Source organism: Sminthopsis crassicaudata, chromosome 4, assembly GCF_048593235.1.
Source record: "Sminthopsis crassicaudata isolate SCR6 chromosome 4, ASM4859323v1, whole genome shotgun sequence".
NCBI classification, from domain to species: domain Eukaryota; kingdom Metazoa; phylum Chordata; class Mammalia; order Dasyuromorphia; family Dasyuridae; genus Sminthopsis; species Sminthopsis crassicaudata.
In genome coordinates, this window is record NC_133620.1 from 416,087,362 (window position 1) to 416,100,377 (window position 13,016).

The following is a 13,016-nucleotide window of genomic DNA, read 5'->3' on the forward strand; positions in this document are numbered from 1 at the left end:
GCTTGTTTTAGGAAAATACATGATTAGTGGTTGAAGAACCATCAAAGAAGACTGAAATGGAGAGGTACAGGAAGGAGAGTTAGCTAATAGTCTCAAAGAGTACAGAAAGATAAAGATGATGATTGAGAAAAATCCATTGGGTTTCACAATTACTAGGTCATCAATAATCTCAGCAAGAATATTTTCAGTAGAGAGGTAATAGAAATCAGATTGCAAGGAACTGAAAAGTGAGTGGGGGGGGTAAGTGATTTAAGACAGTGAATTTAGGTGTCCTATTATTCTTGGAGTATTTTGGCATATTTATGAGAAGAATTTCCTAATGAGGAGTACATTCAAGGCTCAGTTTTACTTTACCACTAAATCAAATGCTTCCTTAAAAACAAACAACATATTTTCATATTCTTTATACTATGTCATACTAGTCCATGGAAAAATCGCCTGTTAAAGCCTTTCTTAGGTTTTATTGAAAATGGTTTTAATACATGTAGATATCACTTTAAAAGATTATATAAAGAATTTCACATGCATCTGCATTTGTAAGTGTTCGTAGTTGCAAAAACTGGATTGATTATTTGCCCAAAAGTCATCAAATCATCATAAGCAGACTTGTAATTAAGTGGAGCCCATAACTTCTTAACCACTTTTTCTTCTAGTTCTTCCTTCCGGGTCCAAGGATAATTCCTTTTCTATATGTTAAAAGTCAGGATCTCCATTGCATTCAAGGCCATCTTCAGTCATCCTGATCTATATCTTGCCCCTGGAACCAGATGACTGGGGAGGAAAAAATCATGCACGTGACCTTGCACAGCCCTCCCTTATTTAAATCCAAATTCACTTGCGTGTCATGGTATCACATGCCTATTGTCATGGTCCTCTTTGCCAAAAATGACAAATAAACAACTACAGCTCCTTGGATACTTGGAGTTAGTGAGCCTGTTCCACCCATTGTTCTCCCCTCTGGACTATAACATCTCTCAGTTCCCCCATTGGTGGTCTTAAGTGATATGATTGCCAAATCCTACCCCATGGTTCTTGCCCTCCTGAACACTTTATCTGTGTCTTGTGCTAGGGAGGATATATCCTCTGGATCGGATCCAGAATCAATTGAGATTATGGTGGGTTCATAAATGCACTCTTTCTGTTTTTATGTCCATGAGGGAAATGAGTTGCTAGGGTTAAAAAAAAAATGTTACTTGTCTCCTTTCTCATTCTTGGCATCCAGAAACTGGTAAAGTGCCAAATAATTTTACTCCAAGCCAAGAATGGCCCTTTCTATCTTCTAACTAAGGTTTATGGTGTTCCTGGAATAAAATTCCACTCCATGGAATTGATATTGAACACTATAGAAAACATTTGAATGACTGTTAGTAGTAGATTTCTTTCTTGATGTTTCTTTGAGTGCTTCTGACTGACCTTCAGTGATTACCTATTTCCTTCCCTACCTTCTCCTCCCTCCCATTTAAATGTCTCTTCAACAAGAGTAAGTCTCCTTCAAGGATCATGGGATTTATAGCTGGATAAGAGTGGAAAGGGCCCGGCTTTAGTTTCTGAGAACCTGGGTCCAAATGGCAGCTCTGTCAGTGTGTGCAGGTCAAATTACTTCCCTTCCTTTGGCCTCAGCTTCCTTCTCTGTACAATGTGGCAGTCTCTTCCAGATCTAGGACTTCAGTCCTGGTGAAGTAGCCTAGATATCAACTTGCCTCATTTTATAGATGAAGAAGCTGTAGTCAGAGATATAATTTGCTTAAAGTCAGGATGCAAAATTTGGTCAGACTAATGATTCTGAATTGAGGATTTTTTCTATTTAAACCACCATTGCTCCCTCAAGGTAAAAAAACAAACAAACAAACAAAAAAACCTTTATCTATATATGGATGACAGAAAATTTATTCAACTTCAAAACAGAAACTTTGGACTTTGGAACTTACCTAGCAGCATTTCTTCTATTAGAGAAACCACCTATATTCACAAAACAGGAATAAATATCCATTTTTATGTGTTGTGCATTTTTTCAAATCCTCTAAATGTATGATTAATATCCATTTTATTTATATTTATAGGGATGCTTCCTTCGGAAATTGTACATACAATCTCACAATCCTGGACTGTTTGCAGGGAATCAGGAAGGTAATAACAACCCTCATTGCAATTAAATGGTTGATATAGAGTAATTTAAAATTTAAAAATACAAAAAAAATTAAGTTTCAGCATGTGGAAAGAATGAAAATAACAAACTTGTTTACATTGAGGGGGGAAAAGTCTTCCTTTAATAGATTTAGCAAGTGGCAGGAAGTTTTCCAGTTATGCAGTGTTATCATTTGTACAAGTCAGAGAGGAATCTTTAAACATTTAATTTTCCCTAGACATGGTTGATGCTATCCATGAACATATAAAAGAAGTAGAAGACCAAGCTTGGCCTTAGGATTTATTAACTTTGTCCTTTCTATTTCTTGATATATGGAAACCACAGAATTATAGACTGTTAGAGATGGAAGGAATCTTTTGAAATAATTTTGTAAGATCTCTTTATATTATAGATGAGGAAATGGGCTCAGAAGGTTTTCTTCTATCTTTATCTTTCCTTTTCATTCAGTTAGTTCTTAGGGTCTGAGAGCCAATTAGGGCTTTAGTTCAAGTGTGAATCAGAAAATTGACATAAATGAAGGTAAAAAGAATCCCTGTGATGTATTTGCCATGGAAAGTACATTGGATTCAGAATCAGATAGAGACTCTATGACTCAAGTCCTGATATTGCCACAATGTCACTTAACTTAGGGCCTTAACTTTCTCATCTGTAAAATGAACTTGGGTTATATGATCCTGAGGTTCATATAACCTGAGGTTCTTTTCAGCTTTTAACCCTGATCCTCTAGTAAATGTAAATTATTTGTGCATCATGAATATCTGTCCTGGTCCTCCCTTTTAATCAGAATGTGTAGTTTCTGAACAGTGGTATCAAAATCAAACTGCCTGCCTGTTGCACATTTTATTCCTCATCCATTTGCACTACTGTTATGTAAATTGTTCTTTATTTTTAGAAAGATTTGGTAATTTAATCACATATTAATCTGAATAAAGTGACTGAAAGCCTCAGAATAAGATTTGGAGCTGTAAGAGTCCAAAGGCAGTAGGTAGCTAGTTTGATATTCCTTATCTTGAATTTTCTATATTCTAAAGGGAGGCGAATTCCCACATAAGCATGAAAAATTGCTGCTAGGCCTTTTTTTAATGGTACATTGATGCTGCATCTCATTTGGTTTTATATCCTGTTATGGAGAATGGTTATGCTCAACAGTTAACATCATAGGATTTTTGAGTTTAGAGATCATGTAAGTACTCTTCATGCATTTTACAGATGTATAAATATAGATGAGAAAATGGAAGTAGAGAAATTAAATCACTGACCCAGTGTTAGAAAGACATTTGATGCAAGAACAAGAAGGAGAGTGCCTGATTAGATCTAGTCTAGTTTGTCCATTGTGTGACTGCTTCTGGGAAAGAAGAAATAAGGTCATGGAAAAAATGAAAGTCTGAATTAGGTTAGGGCAGGACTTCTTAGCCTAAGAATTGCAAATCTGCTATGGTTTTTAAAAATATTTTTATGACTTTCCCATAAAATTGATTTTTTTAGTCCTACAAACTTATTTTAATACATTTGAAACATTATTTTGAGAAAGAGATCCCAAGATAGTTGAACTCAGTGATTCCTTCCACTTCTCAAGTCTATGGTCCCATGCTCTTATCAATAGAAACATCAGCTAACTCCTCTGTTTAAGGAGCTTCCATTTTATTGAATATGATTGTCCAAGTAATGTTTTTTTTGAAAGACTGATTACAGGCGTATCACTGGAAGTGTTAACACAGAAAGAGGATAAATGACTCTTCAACAGGAATGCTTGAATAGAGGTAGAGGTTCAATAAACTTGAAAGACAGTGATCCTATCTCTATCCTTTCTCTCCTTTCACTAATCTTTTCTTTTAAGGTTAAACATCTCCAGTTTCCTGAGCCATTTCTTATATGGCATGATTTCTACTTCCATCACTATGTTGGTATCTTTTTTCTGGAAATATTTGAGCTGATCAGTGGTCTTTTTAAAATGGAGTGTCAAGGGGGCAGCTAGATAGTAGATAAGAGTGCAGTGGATAGAGCACCAGCCCTAAAGTCAGGAGGTCCTGAGTTCAAATTTGACCTCAGACACTTAACACTTAACTTCCTAGCTGTGTGACCCTGAGCAAATAACTTATAATTGCCTCAGCCAAAAAAAAAAAAAAAAAAAAAAAAAGGAGTGTCCAGAATTGGATACAGTATTCCAGTTATAGTCTAAGAAGGGAAGAGTACAGTGCTTCAGCAGAGGTCTCTTTAACTTCCTACAATCTAGATTGAATTGGTACCATTAATTTTATTTTTTAAACCTTAGGATTTTACATTTAACCCTATTTTATAATTTCATTGTATTACACTAAGTCCAGCTTTCTCCTTATCAATTCATTTTGGATCTGATTCTTCAATTCAGTGGTTAGTTTTATTTGAAATCTGTATGTTTTTTGTAAATTTGCTTGGACTAGGGTGTTTACTACTGGAGTCATTGACAAAAATGCTGGAAAGCACAGGGCCACAGCCCACCAGCCTCTTATTAAAGGATTTTCAAGATGCCTTCCCTTGCTAATGCATTTTAGAATCAGTGTTGGCTTTTATCCAGGTTGTACCATGAATTCTTTTAAAGCAAATTATATATCATTATGTTTTATTAAAGAAATTATAAAGAATAGAATATAGAAAGTTTCTGTTCTAGTGAGTAGTATTAAATTTTGTCATATTAAATTTGGTTATTTGATTAGTTTTCTGTTTATTGAGTGAAATTTTGCAAATTATGCAAAATGCTTTGCAAACTTTAAAGACCTCCTCTGCTCAAACACACATTTCAGTTACTCAGCTATATATAAAATTGCTTTTATAAACGTTATTAATCTTACACTATCACCAGCCTACTGTACCATGTTATTTTTTTCTTCCTTCATTAATGGATCTTGTGGTATTGGATTTTCCCCCAGTACCTTATATTTTAATCTCTCCAACCTCTGCTGCCCAACCCCCTCTTTTTCTACCAATAAGTTCCTGGATGTTCAGTGATATCACCTTCTCCTTTGATTTGGACTCTGCCAGTCAGCTGTGTCTAAACAATAATATGTAGATTTTCATTTCTCTACTTCATTGCTTTCTGAAGGCAGCATAGAGCTTAGTTTAATTTTTAAAGGTTTTTGCTGTTATGCATTATAGGAATCATGAAGGTGGATAAAATAATCAAGAGAAATGTTCGTAAATTTGCAGTTTTGTGGACATGAAGCTCAATGTGAATCAACTGTGCAATATTGCAGCCAAAAAATCTAATGTTTTAAAATGCATCATTAGACATGCAAATTCTATAACAAGAAGGCTAAATTCTGTTGTAACTGTTTTGGTTTGGCCATAATCTACAATGATGATTAGTTCTGGTCATTGCATTATTTCCAGAAGATTGCAACTAGTATGGTAAAGGGATTGGAGAACATGGCATATGGAAATCAATTGAGAGAACTGAGGTTTAATAGACAAGTTAGAGGGGTAACATGATAGCTGCCTTCAGTCATGTAGAATTAGATTTAGTCTCCCAGTACTGGTGTACTAGTGGTGAAAAGTAGAATCAATGGTTAGATATTGGAGAGGCAGATTTAGGAATGATACAAGGACAAATTTCTGAATAATTACTTCTGCTTAAGAATATAGAGAATTCCTCCTCTTTGTAGGCTCATAAATAAATTCTGACCATTTGCTAACCTTGTTCTTGAGGGAATTCATGTGCAGGTGCCAAGTTGGACTTGATAATTTTTGAGAATGCTGCTTAACAGATGATATTTCATGCAGGCCTCTCAGCAGTGGTCATTTCTATCCAAAAGTCCAATAAACTTTCATTGGGCTTATAATGTCCTATAACTCTGAAACACTGGTATTTTGTGTGATGCTGAGTTTAGTTATTTTTTAAAAAATGTTTATTTTATTTTTATTTTTTAATTTTTTTGCCTGAGGCATTTGGGGTTAAATGACTTGCCCAGGGTCACACAGCTAAAAAGTATTAAGTGTCTGAGGCCAGATTTGAACTCAGGTCTTCCTGACCTCAGGGCTGGTGCTGTATCCACTGCACCATCTAACTGCCCCTTAAAAATTTTTTTTTAAATGAATAGTTCCTTTTTCTCCATTTCCCTTTTCCAAACCTATGCTGGTTTAAGACTCTGATCATGCTAATTGCCCAATTCAGATCATTCATTTTTAGATACCTTTGGGACAAAAGTTGTTTGCTTTTCCTATCTCTTTCTAAAGTTTCACTTTTGTTCAAATTAATTTTGTTCTACTTAAAAAAAAAAACACATTCCAACCCTGATTGATCCCATTGTGCTTTTTGGAATATCTGTTCCTATTCTTAACAAACTTTTTTGCATCTTAAGTATTTTCTTCACATTTTCCTTTCTCTTTCTTGATTTGAGTTATCTTGGTTGTCTGTTGAAGAATACCATCTTTGAAACTCTCTTTATTGTATTACTCCTTCACCTTCCCCAAATCCCTATTCTAATACCATAGACAGAAGAGAAAGAATTGCTATGTTTTCCACTTCTGCTTTCAGGTGAATCCTTTCTTTTGCTATCTCTTAATAACCTTTAGTAACTTTTTTTCTTTGAAATTCTTGTATGTATTATCATTTCCCAAATTTCAGACATTCCCAATTTTCTCAGTGAGTGCAGTCTTTTTTTTTTAAATCATCCTGTCTTTTGCTACCCATAAGGATCTATTCATGTTGAATACTTCTTCAAGCAATTTAATTTAAGCAGTTATTAAGTGTCTACTATGTAACAGACACTGGGGATTCAAGTATATCAATAACATGTAACACAATCTTTCAACTTTTTGAAATTCAGTGACGTGCTTCTCCATCACATTTCATAGTTATATCTTCAACCTAACCATTTCTAGGAACTATACCATTTCCAAATACCATTCCATTTTGAAATTCTACACTCTTTGGACAACTTCCCACTTATTTAATTAACTTCTTCACTTACTTATAATCTTTGTCTTTCCTAAACATAATCTCTCTTCTGAAAGATAGCCATGGTATATTGAAGAGAAAGCTATCCTTTCAGTTAGTAATACTTGAGTTTGTCTCATTTCTGATACACACACCTGCTTGACCCTGCAGAAGTCATTTTAATCTTTTTGTATAGCAGAAACTAAGACTTGAAGCTCCTGAGAAGATGATGAATTGCTTTAGAAGAGGGAGCTCTTTTATCGCTGACCCATATACACATATATGCACATATACATATATACATACAAATATATGATTTGATTATACTAGCATAGTATGTACATCCTTCTATCTATATCTATATATATTATGCATCTATGTATCTAAGTATCTATCTCTATATCTATATACCTATACTCTTCTAACTATCTATCTACCTATACATTTATATCCAAGAGAGGTATAAATTCTGTTTGCATGTATATAATTTGCATTAAGTGACTCTGGACAAAGCACTTAAAAACCTTGTTTCTCTTGACAACTCTAAAACCATAAGTTGTTGGGGATATACTGGCCAGCCTAGTCCATGTTGGTAGAGGTAGTTTCCTTACCTGGGAATTTTCTAAACTAAAATTTATAGGTCATTCAATAAGCATTCATTACTTACTATATGACAAGTACCATATTTAAAATATGGAATGCAAATATAGAAAAAACAACAAAACAGTAAAACCAGTCTGTTGGATTCTCAAGACATCTAGATAGTGCAGTGGAGAGAGTAGTGGCACTGGAGTCAGGAAGACCTGATAGCTAATTTAGCCTTACACACTTAATTGTCTCTGTGACCCTGAAAAAGTCACTGAACCATTATCTGCCTAGTTTCCTAATATATAAAATAGGCATAATAATATTTGGTGTGATAATAAATTTTAAAATTTATTAAAATGCTTTGTAAACCTTAAAGTGCTATATAAATGTTAGGTATTGTTATTATTATTATAATGGGGGAGACAATATAGAAATAATTAGGTCCATACAAGATATCTAGGGGGTAATCTGAAAGGAGAGGCATTAGGTATGGGGTTAGGGAAGGGAAGTAACCTGACAAAGGTGGTTTTTGAGTTGAGTCTTCATAGAAATGAGAGAAACTTAGAAGGAAAGAGCAGTTTTCTAGGCTTTTTGGGGGAGCATCCAGTCCAGAAGCTTAGAGACAAGAGATGGAAATCTGGGGTTCAGGAATTGCAGGGAGGCTATGGAACTGGACTGGAGAGAGTAGATGTGGGAAGAGCTCAGCTTATAAAGAACTTTAAATGCTAAACAGGATTTTATATTTAATTCTTGAGAAAACATGAGCTAGGGGATTCCCAGTCCCTGTGCCTAAAACAAAACATGTGACACACAATATAATCATTTAGCAAAGTAATACTACTCAGTGAAGTTTAATAAATGTTAAATTGAACAATCAATCTTGGTTTTAAATCTCTGTTTTCTTGTTTTTTTTTTATTTTTTTCATCTTCTCCATATTGTTTTCTGAATTAATTGTCCAAAAATTCTGAATTCCAGAATTTCTCTAGAATTTTCTATACCTGTAGCTCTGGATGAGTTCCTTAGCTTCCTTAGGCTTCAGTTTTCTCATCTATCAAATGAGAAAGGTGGACTTTACCACCTTTGAAATCCTTTTCAGTTCTAGATCTAGATTCCTGGCTTTTCTCACTCTGTTTCTCTTCTTAGCAAAGTGACTTTTTAAAAAAACTTCTACTCTATTAACATGTTTGCATTTGGAAAATACCTTAACCATGCAATAAATATTAATAATAAATAATTTCATTTGTTGTTGCTAAGGGCAAAGTCAAGGCACATATTTAAATAAGCCCCGATATTTTTGTTTTGATCAGTGATTTTACTGATATGAAGGTCTCCCTTTTTAGGAGATCCCTTCACTGATGAAGATCTGCACCTTGTCCTCTAGGCAGGTTGCATATAGCATTAGGAATTTTCCTCTGGTTTCAGAGCTTTTACACAGCCCTGTGCAAGAGAAAAGACCCAAATTTAGGTCTTCCCTACTCCAGGGCTGGATCTTTTCTACAGGTCAATAATCCTCATCCAAATCCTGAGATAGTTCCTTGTAAGCATTTTTTTCTTCTTAAATAATTTCTTTTTCATTTATTAAAATACATACATATACACACTCCTTAATGAACCCAACTAAGGGCCTTTAGATAGAATTATAAGAGCACTTCAATTTATTATTCTCTGAGTATAGTGTTAAAAAAAAAAAAAACCAATGAAGTTCAGTACCCCAGTTGTGAACAGAATGTTTCTATTTGTTGATATAGTAACAGTAACCTGATCTAGGCATTTGTTACATTGTTTATCTTAAAATAAAGCTTATAGCTTCCTTCATAAGGTCTCCTTAGAAACTATGTGTATTTTCAAAGTTAATATAAACATCAAATTGAGAGGTTAGAGGAATTGAGACTAGGTTGCCAGTAGCCTTTTAGCAATAGAAGTGCAACATTAAGCACCATTTATTTCCTCCTCTGTTTACAAAACAATAAGAAAGCTCTTTAAAACATGCATGTATACAGAAGCATATAAATAATGGCACATACATGTACTTGTGTATATCATAATGTTCAAATTATATAGCATAATTTTCTGGATTTGATTCCTTTAAAATTTTACATTGTGATGTATTAGAAATACAGGTGAAATTATTTTCAGAACACCTGTGATTTGAGGCTCTAATTGATTCTGCTACTTATTAATAAATAACCTGTGTGACCTTGCTTAATCCCTGGGACTCATCTTTCTCATCTATAAAATTAGGGATTTGTATTGTCACTTTCCACTCTGAATCTCTGATTCTAAGTTATTAATATGTTTTTTATTTTAAATGAAAGAAATGGAAAAGTTGATTTGTGTTGATATTTTCCCCTTCAGTAGTTCCTTTGGCATGGTGCATTCAGATGAACTTAGTTGTTTTGTTTCAATGTGAGAGGATTAAAATAACTTCACTCATGTTTATTTTTTTTTAGAGTAATTGGTAAGCAGGTATTTAACTTGGTCATTTTCCATCTTCTCTCCTCATTTTTAATAGCTTTAGGATATGATTTCATTTCTCTCGATTTATTTTTCTTTTCAGGTGCCTGCTATGTGTTTTTCCTTTGAAATTAACATTGCTTTCTTTATACATAAATATATTTTTTGTCCTTCCATGAAATGCTTTGAGTTGGTTTGCAAAAAAGTTGAGGGTATCAAGTTTACTATAGTTAGTTTTTTTTTTTTTTAACATTTTCTAAATGGAAATAATTTTCCTTAACAAATCCTTCCTTTTTTATACTATCAAAAACTTATTGCTAAGAGATAATCAAGAGATAACTTCTCCCAAAGTGTGGTTATAGAAATAGTATGAGGCACTATTTATGAGAATCCATTCTCTGCCTGTTATCATAATTAAAAAAAATTTTCCAAGCATCAATTAGTTTTTTTAATTTTTTTTTCAGGATTTAAACTCCAGGATAGATAATGTATGAAATAATAACACATATTATTATTCTATGATCTAACCATATAGTAGTATATGTTGAAATTTGAAAGACTAGTTATTCATGAGCACAAGCTACATGTGAACATGAATTTTGAATGATTTTTGTGGGACATATTTCAGTATTTCTCAAAATAGTCAGTTCATTGAAACATTATAATATACCTATCTTAAATGCCAAAACTAGGAGGTTAATTTCTAGATCTAAATTAAATATCAAAGGCTTTTAAGCACTTTCTTACCAAATTAGACTCATTGAAGTGACATTGGAACTTGAGGTGAAAGAAAATAATTCTGGATGTTGTTAATTATTAATCTTGATACTAAAGAAAGACTGATTTTTATTTTTGTTTTTTCAGGGATTGCAGCATGGGTTTTTTGACTTTGAATCCTTTGATGTGGAAGAATATGAACATTATGAGGTTTGTAAATTTGTAACATTTCACATATAAGTTTAGTTGTTTTATTAAAATAAAATACATTTTTAATGGAATGAAGGGAACATGTAAAATAGATTCTTTTGTTCACTCTTTTATTTCTCTTTGGTGTATTGTCTTCTGGTGTAATTTACAAGACATGGGGAGGGGGGCATTCTCACTTTTACTTATGTTTTTGAAATCATATTTGTATGTTTTATTCCCAGTAGTGAGCTTAAAAATTGCTCATTTCACCTTTTGATTATAAGTTAATCAATTTGGTCTGTAGTGGGAGCATATTGGAAGTTATATATTATGTGTAGATTAAAATCATAGAATGTCTATTGGTAAAACAGTGGTGAAATTATTTGGATTATTTAAAAGCCAGTAATTTACCTTTTTTTCTCCCTTTCTTTTCCTCTTTATGTTTTCATTCCAATTAATATAGTTTTTTAAATCGAAACTTTAGTTCAGACTTTTATGGAATTATAAAAAACTTATAAGAGTCATCCAGTTCAACTATTCAGAATAATGTAAGCTTTCTTACAGGCATATTTTTCAATTTTGACTGTATACTCCCTCAGTCTAGCATATTCCCTTGCACATAGAAGGTACTTAATTAATGTTTCTTAAATTAAATCTCTCACTCTCCCACCTTTACAGATAAGACCTAGATATGGCAAGCTCATGGTTATGAAGTCAGTTGATAGTAGTGTGTTACAGTCTAGGTTTCCTTAGTTTTTTTTTTGTTTTTTTTTTTCTTTTCAGTACTACATACTATACATTCACCTTGGGAATTTTTTTCCTTGACACCTTGACAAAGTGGTTAAAAACTGGGTATACATATTTTTATATGTGTGTGTACATGTATTCATATACCCATAACACACACACACACACACACACACACACACACACACACACACGCATATATATATATATATATAGGAAAAGGCTTTCTAAAATAAAATCATATTATAGGAAGTAGTAGAACTTTTAGAAGATTATTGTGAGAGAGACAAAAGTCTTCTTTTCCTGGGCTCATTAGGTTTGTATTTTCTTAATAGGTGCATAACTTGCAATATTTGAGTGTGTTTAAAATGCACTTCAAATAATATGCCTATTGAACTTTTTATAAAAATTAAGAAAGAAAAAACACCACTATTCTAAAAGTGTGCTGTGAAATATCAAGACTTTGGTTTCTTGGCCATGCTAAAGTCAGGGTTTATCCTTTTGAACTAAAAATGACATATAGATATGATTTTGGATTACATCACTTTATATGAAAATTTATAATAGTAACTTTCCATATTGCTTTTTAAACTATCATGGCCACAAAATTCAATTCATACTTAAATCAAATGTTTTCCAATGATTTTGTGCTTCTTCTGTGATCTCATGGTCCTGTGAACTTTTTAGATCACATTTGGTGTAGTAACTAGACAAGTCCCAACTGTAGTTTAAAAATACTAAAAAAAACCACTGTAGTTTAAAAAAAATAAGGCACAATTATATTAATCAAATGTAATTGGAGAAAGTGTATATATTACTATTGAGAGTGTAGTCATACTTCACTTTACAGAATAAGTGAGTTTGTGAAAAGTTGAGTGTCAAACTTGTTTTAAATTCAACAGTTAGGGAATTTAAAAAATAGATTGTAGTAAATACTTTTAGAAAATGAAGACTTATATTTGAGAAATTATAATTATGTATTATAGACCCTAATTTGTTATTCTTATGAATCAGTTTCAGATATTGAGTTTTCTTAAAGCAAGGCATATCAATAGTCATGTGACATTATTAAATATTGATTATAAGCTTTCAATTTGAGCATGTTAAAATTTTTTTCCTTTTTATTTTATGGGAATTCAAAAATATGAAGCCGTGTCACAGTTTGAAGAGATTCTAAAGATGCTATGCCCATAGATTTAGATTTAGAATTATATAGGACTTTGAATATTCTCTAGTTAAACCTGTTTATTTTACATAAGGTA

At 32.8% G+C, this 13,016-nt stretch overlaps 1 protein-coding gene across 14 annotated transcripts in view; it reads left to right on the forward strand.

The window, feature by feature from the left end:
* The window catches only part of CDC14A (cell division cycle 14A), a 220,717-nt gene that overhangs the window by 117,901 nt on the left and 89,800 nt on the right, over positions 1–13,016 (forward strand). For all 14 annotated transcript variants that reach the window (XM_074262806.1, XM_074262795.1, XM_074262798.1 and 11 more), the window contains 2 exons: positions 2,061–2,127; positions 10,966–11,028. In XM_074262806.1, coding sequence (XP_074118907.1) covers positions 2,061–2,127; positions 10,966–11,028 — 130 coding nt within the window. The remainder of the gene's footprint in view (positions 1–2,060; positions 2,128–10,965; positions 11,029–13,016) is intronic.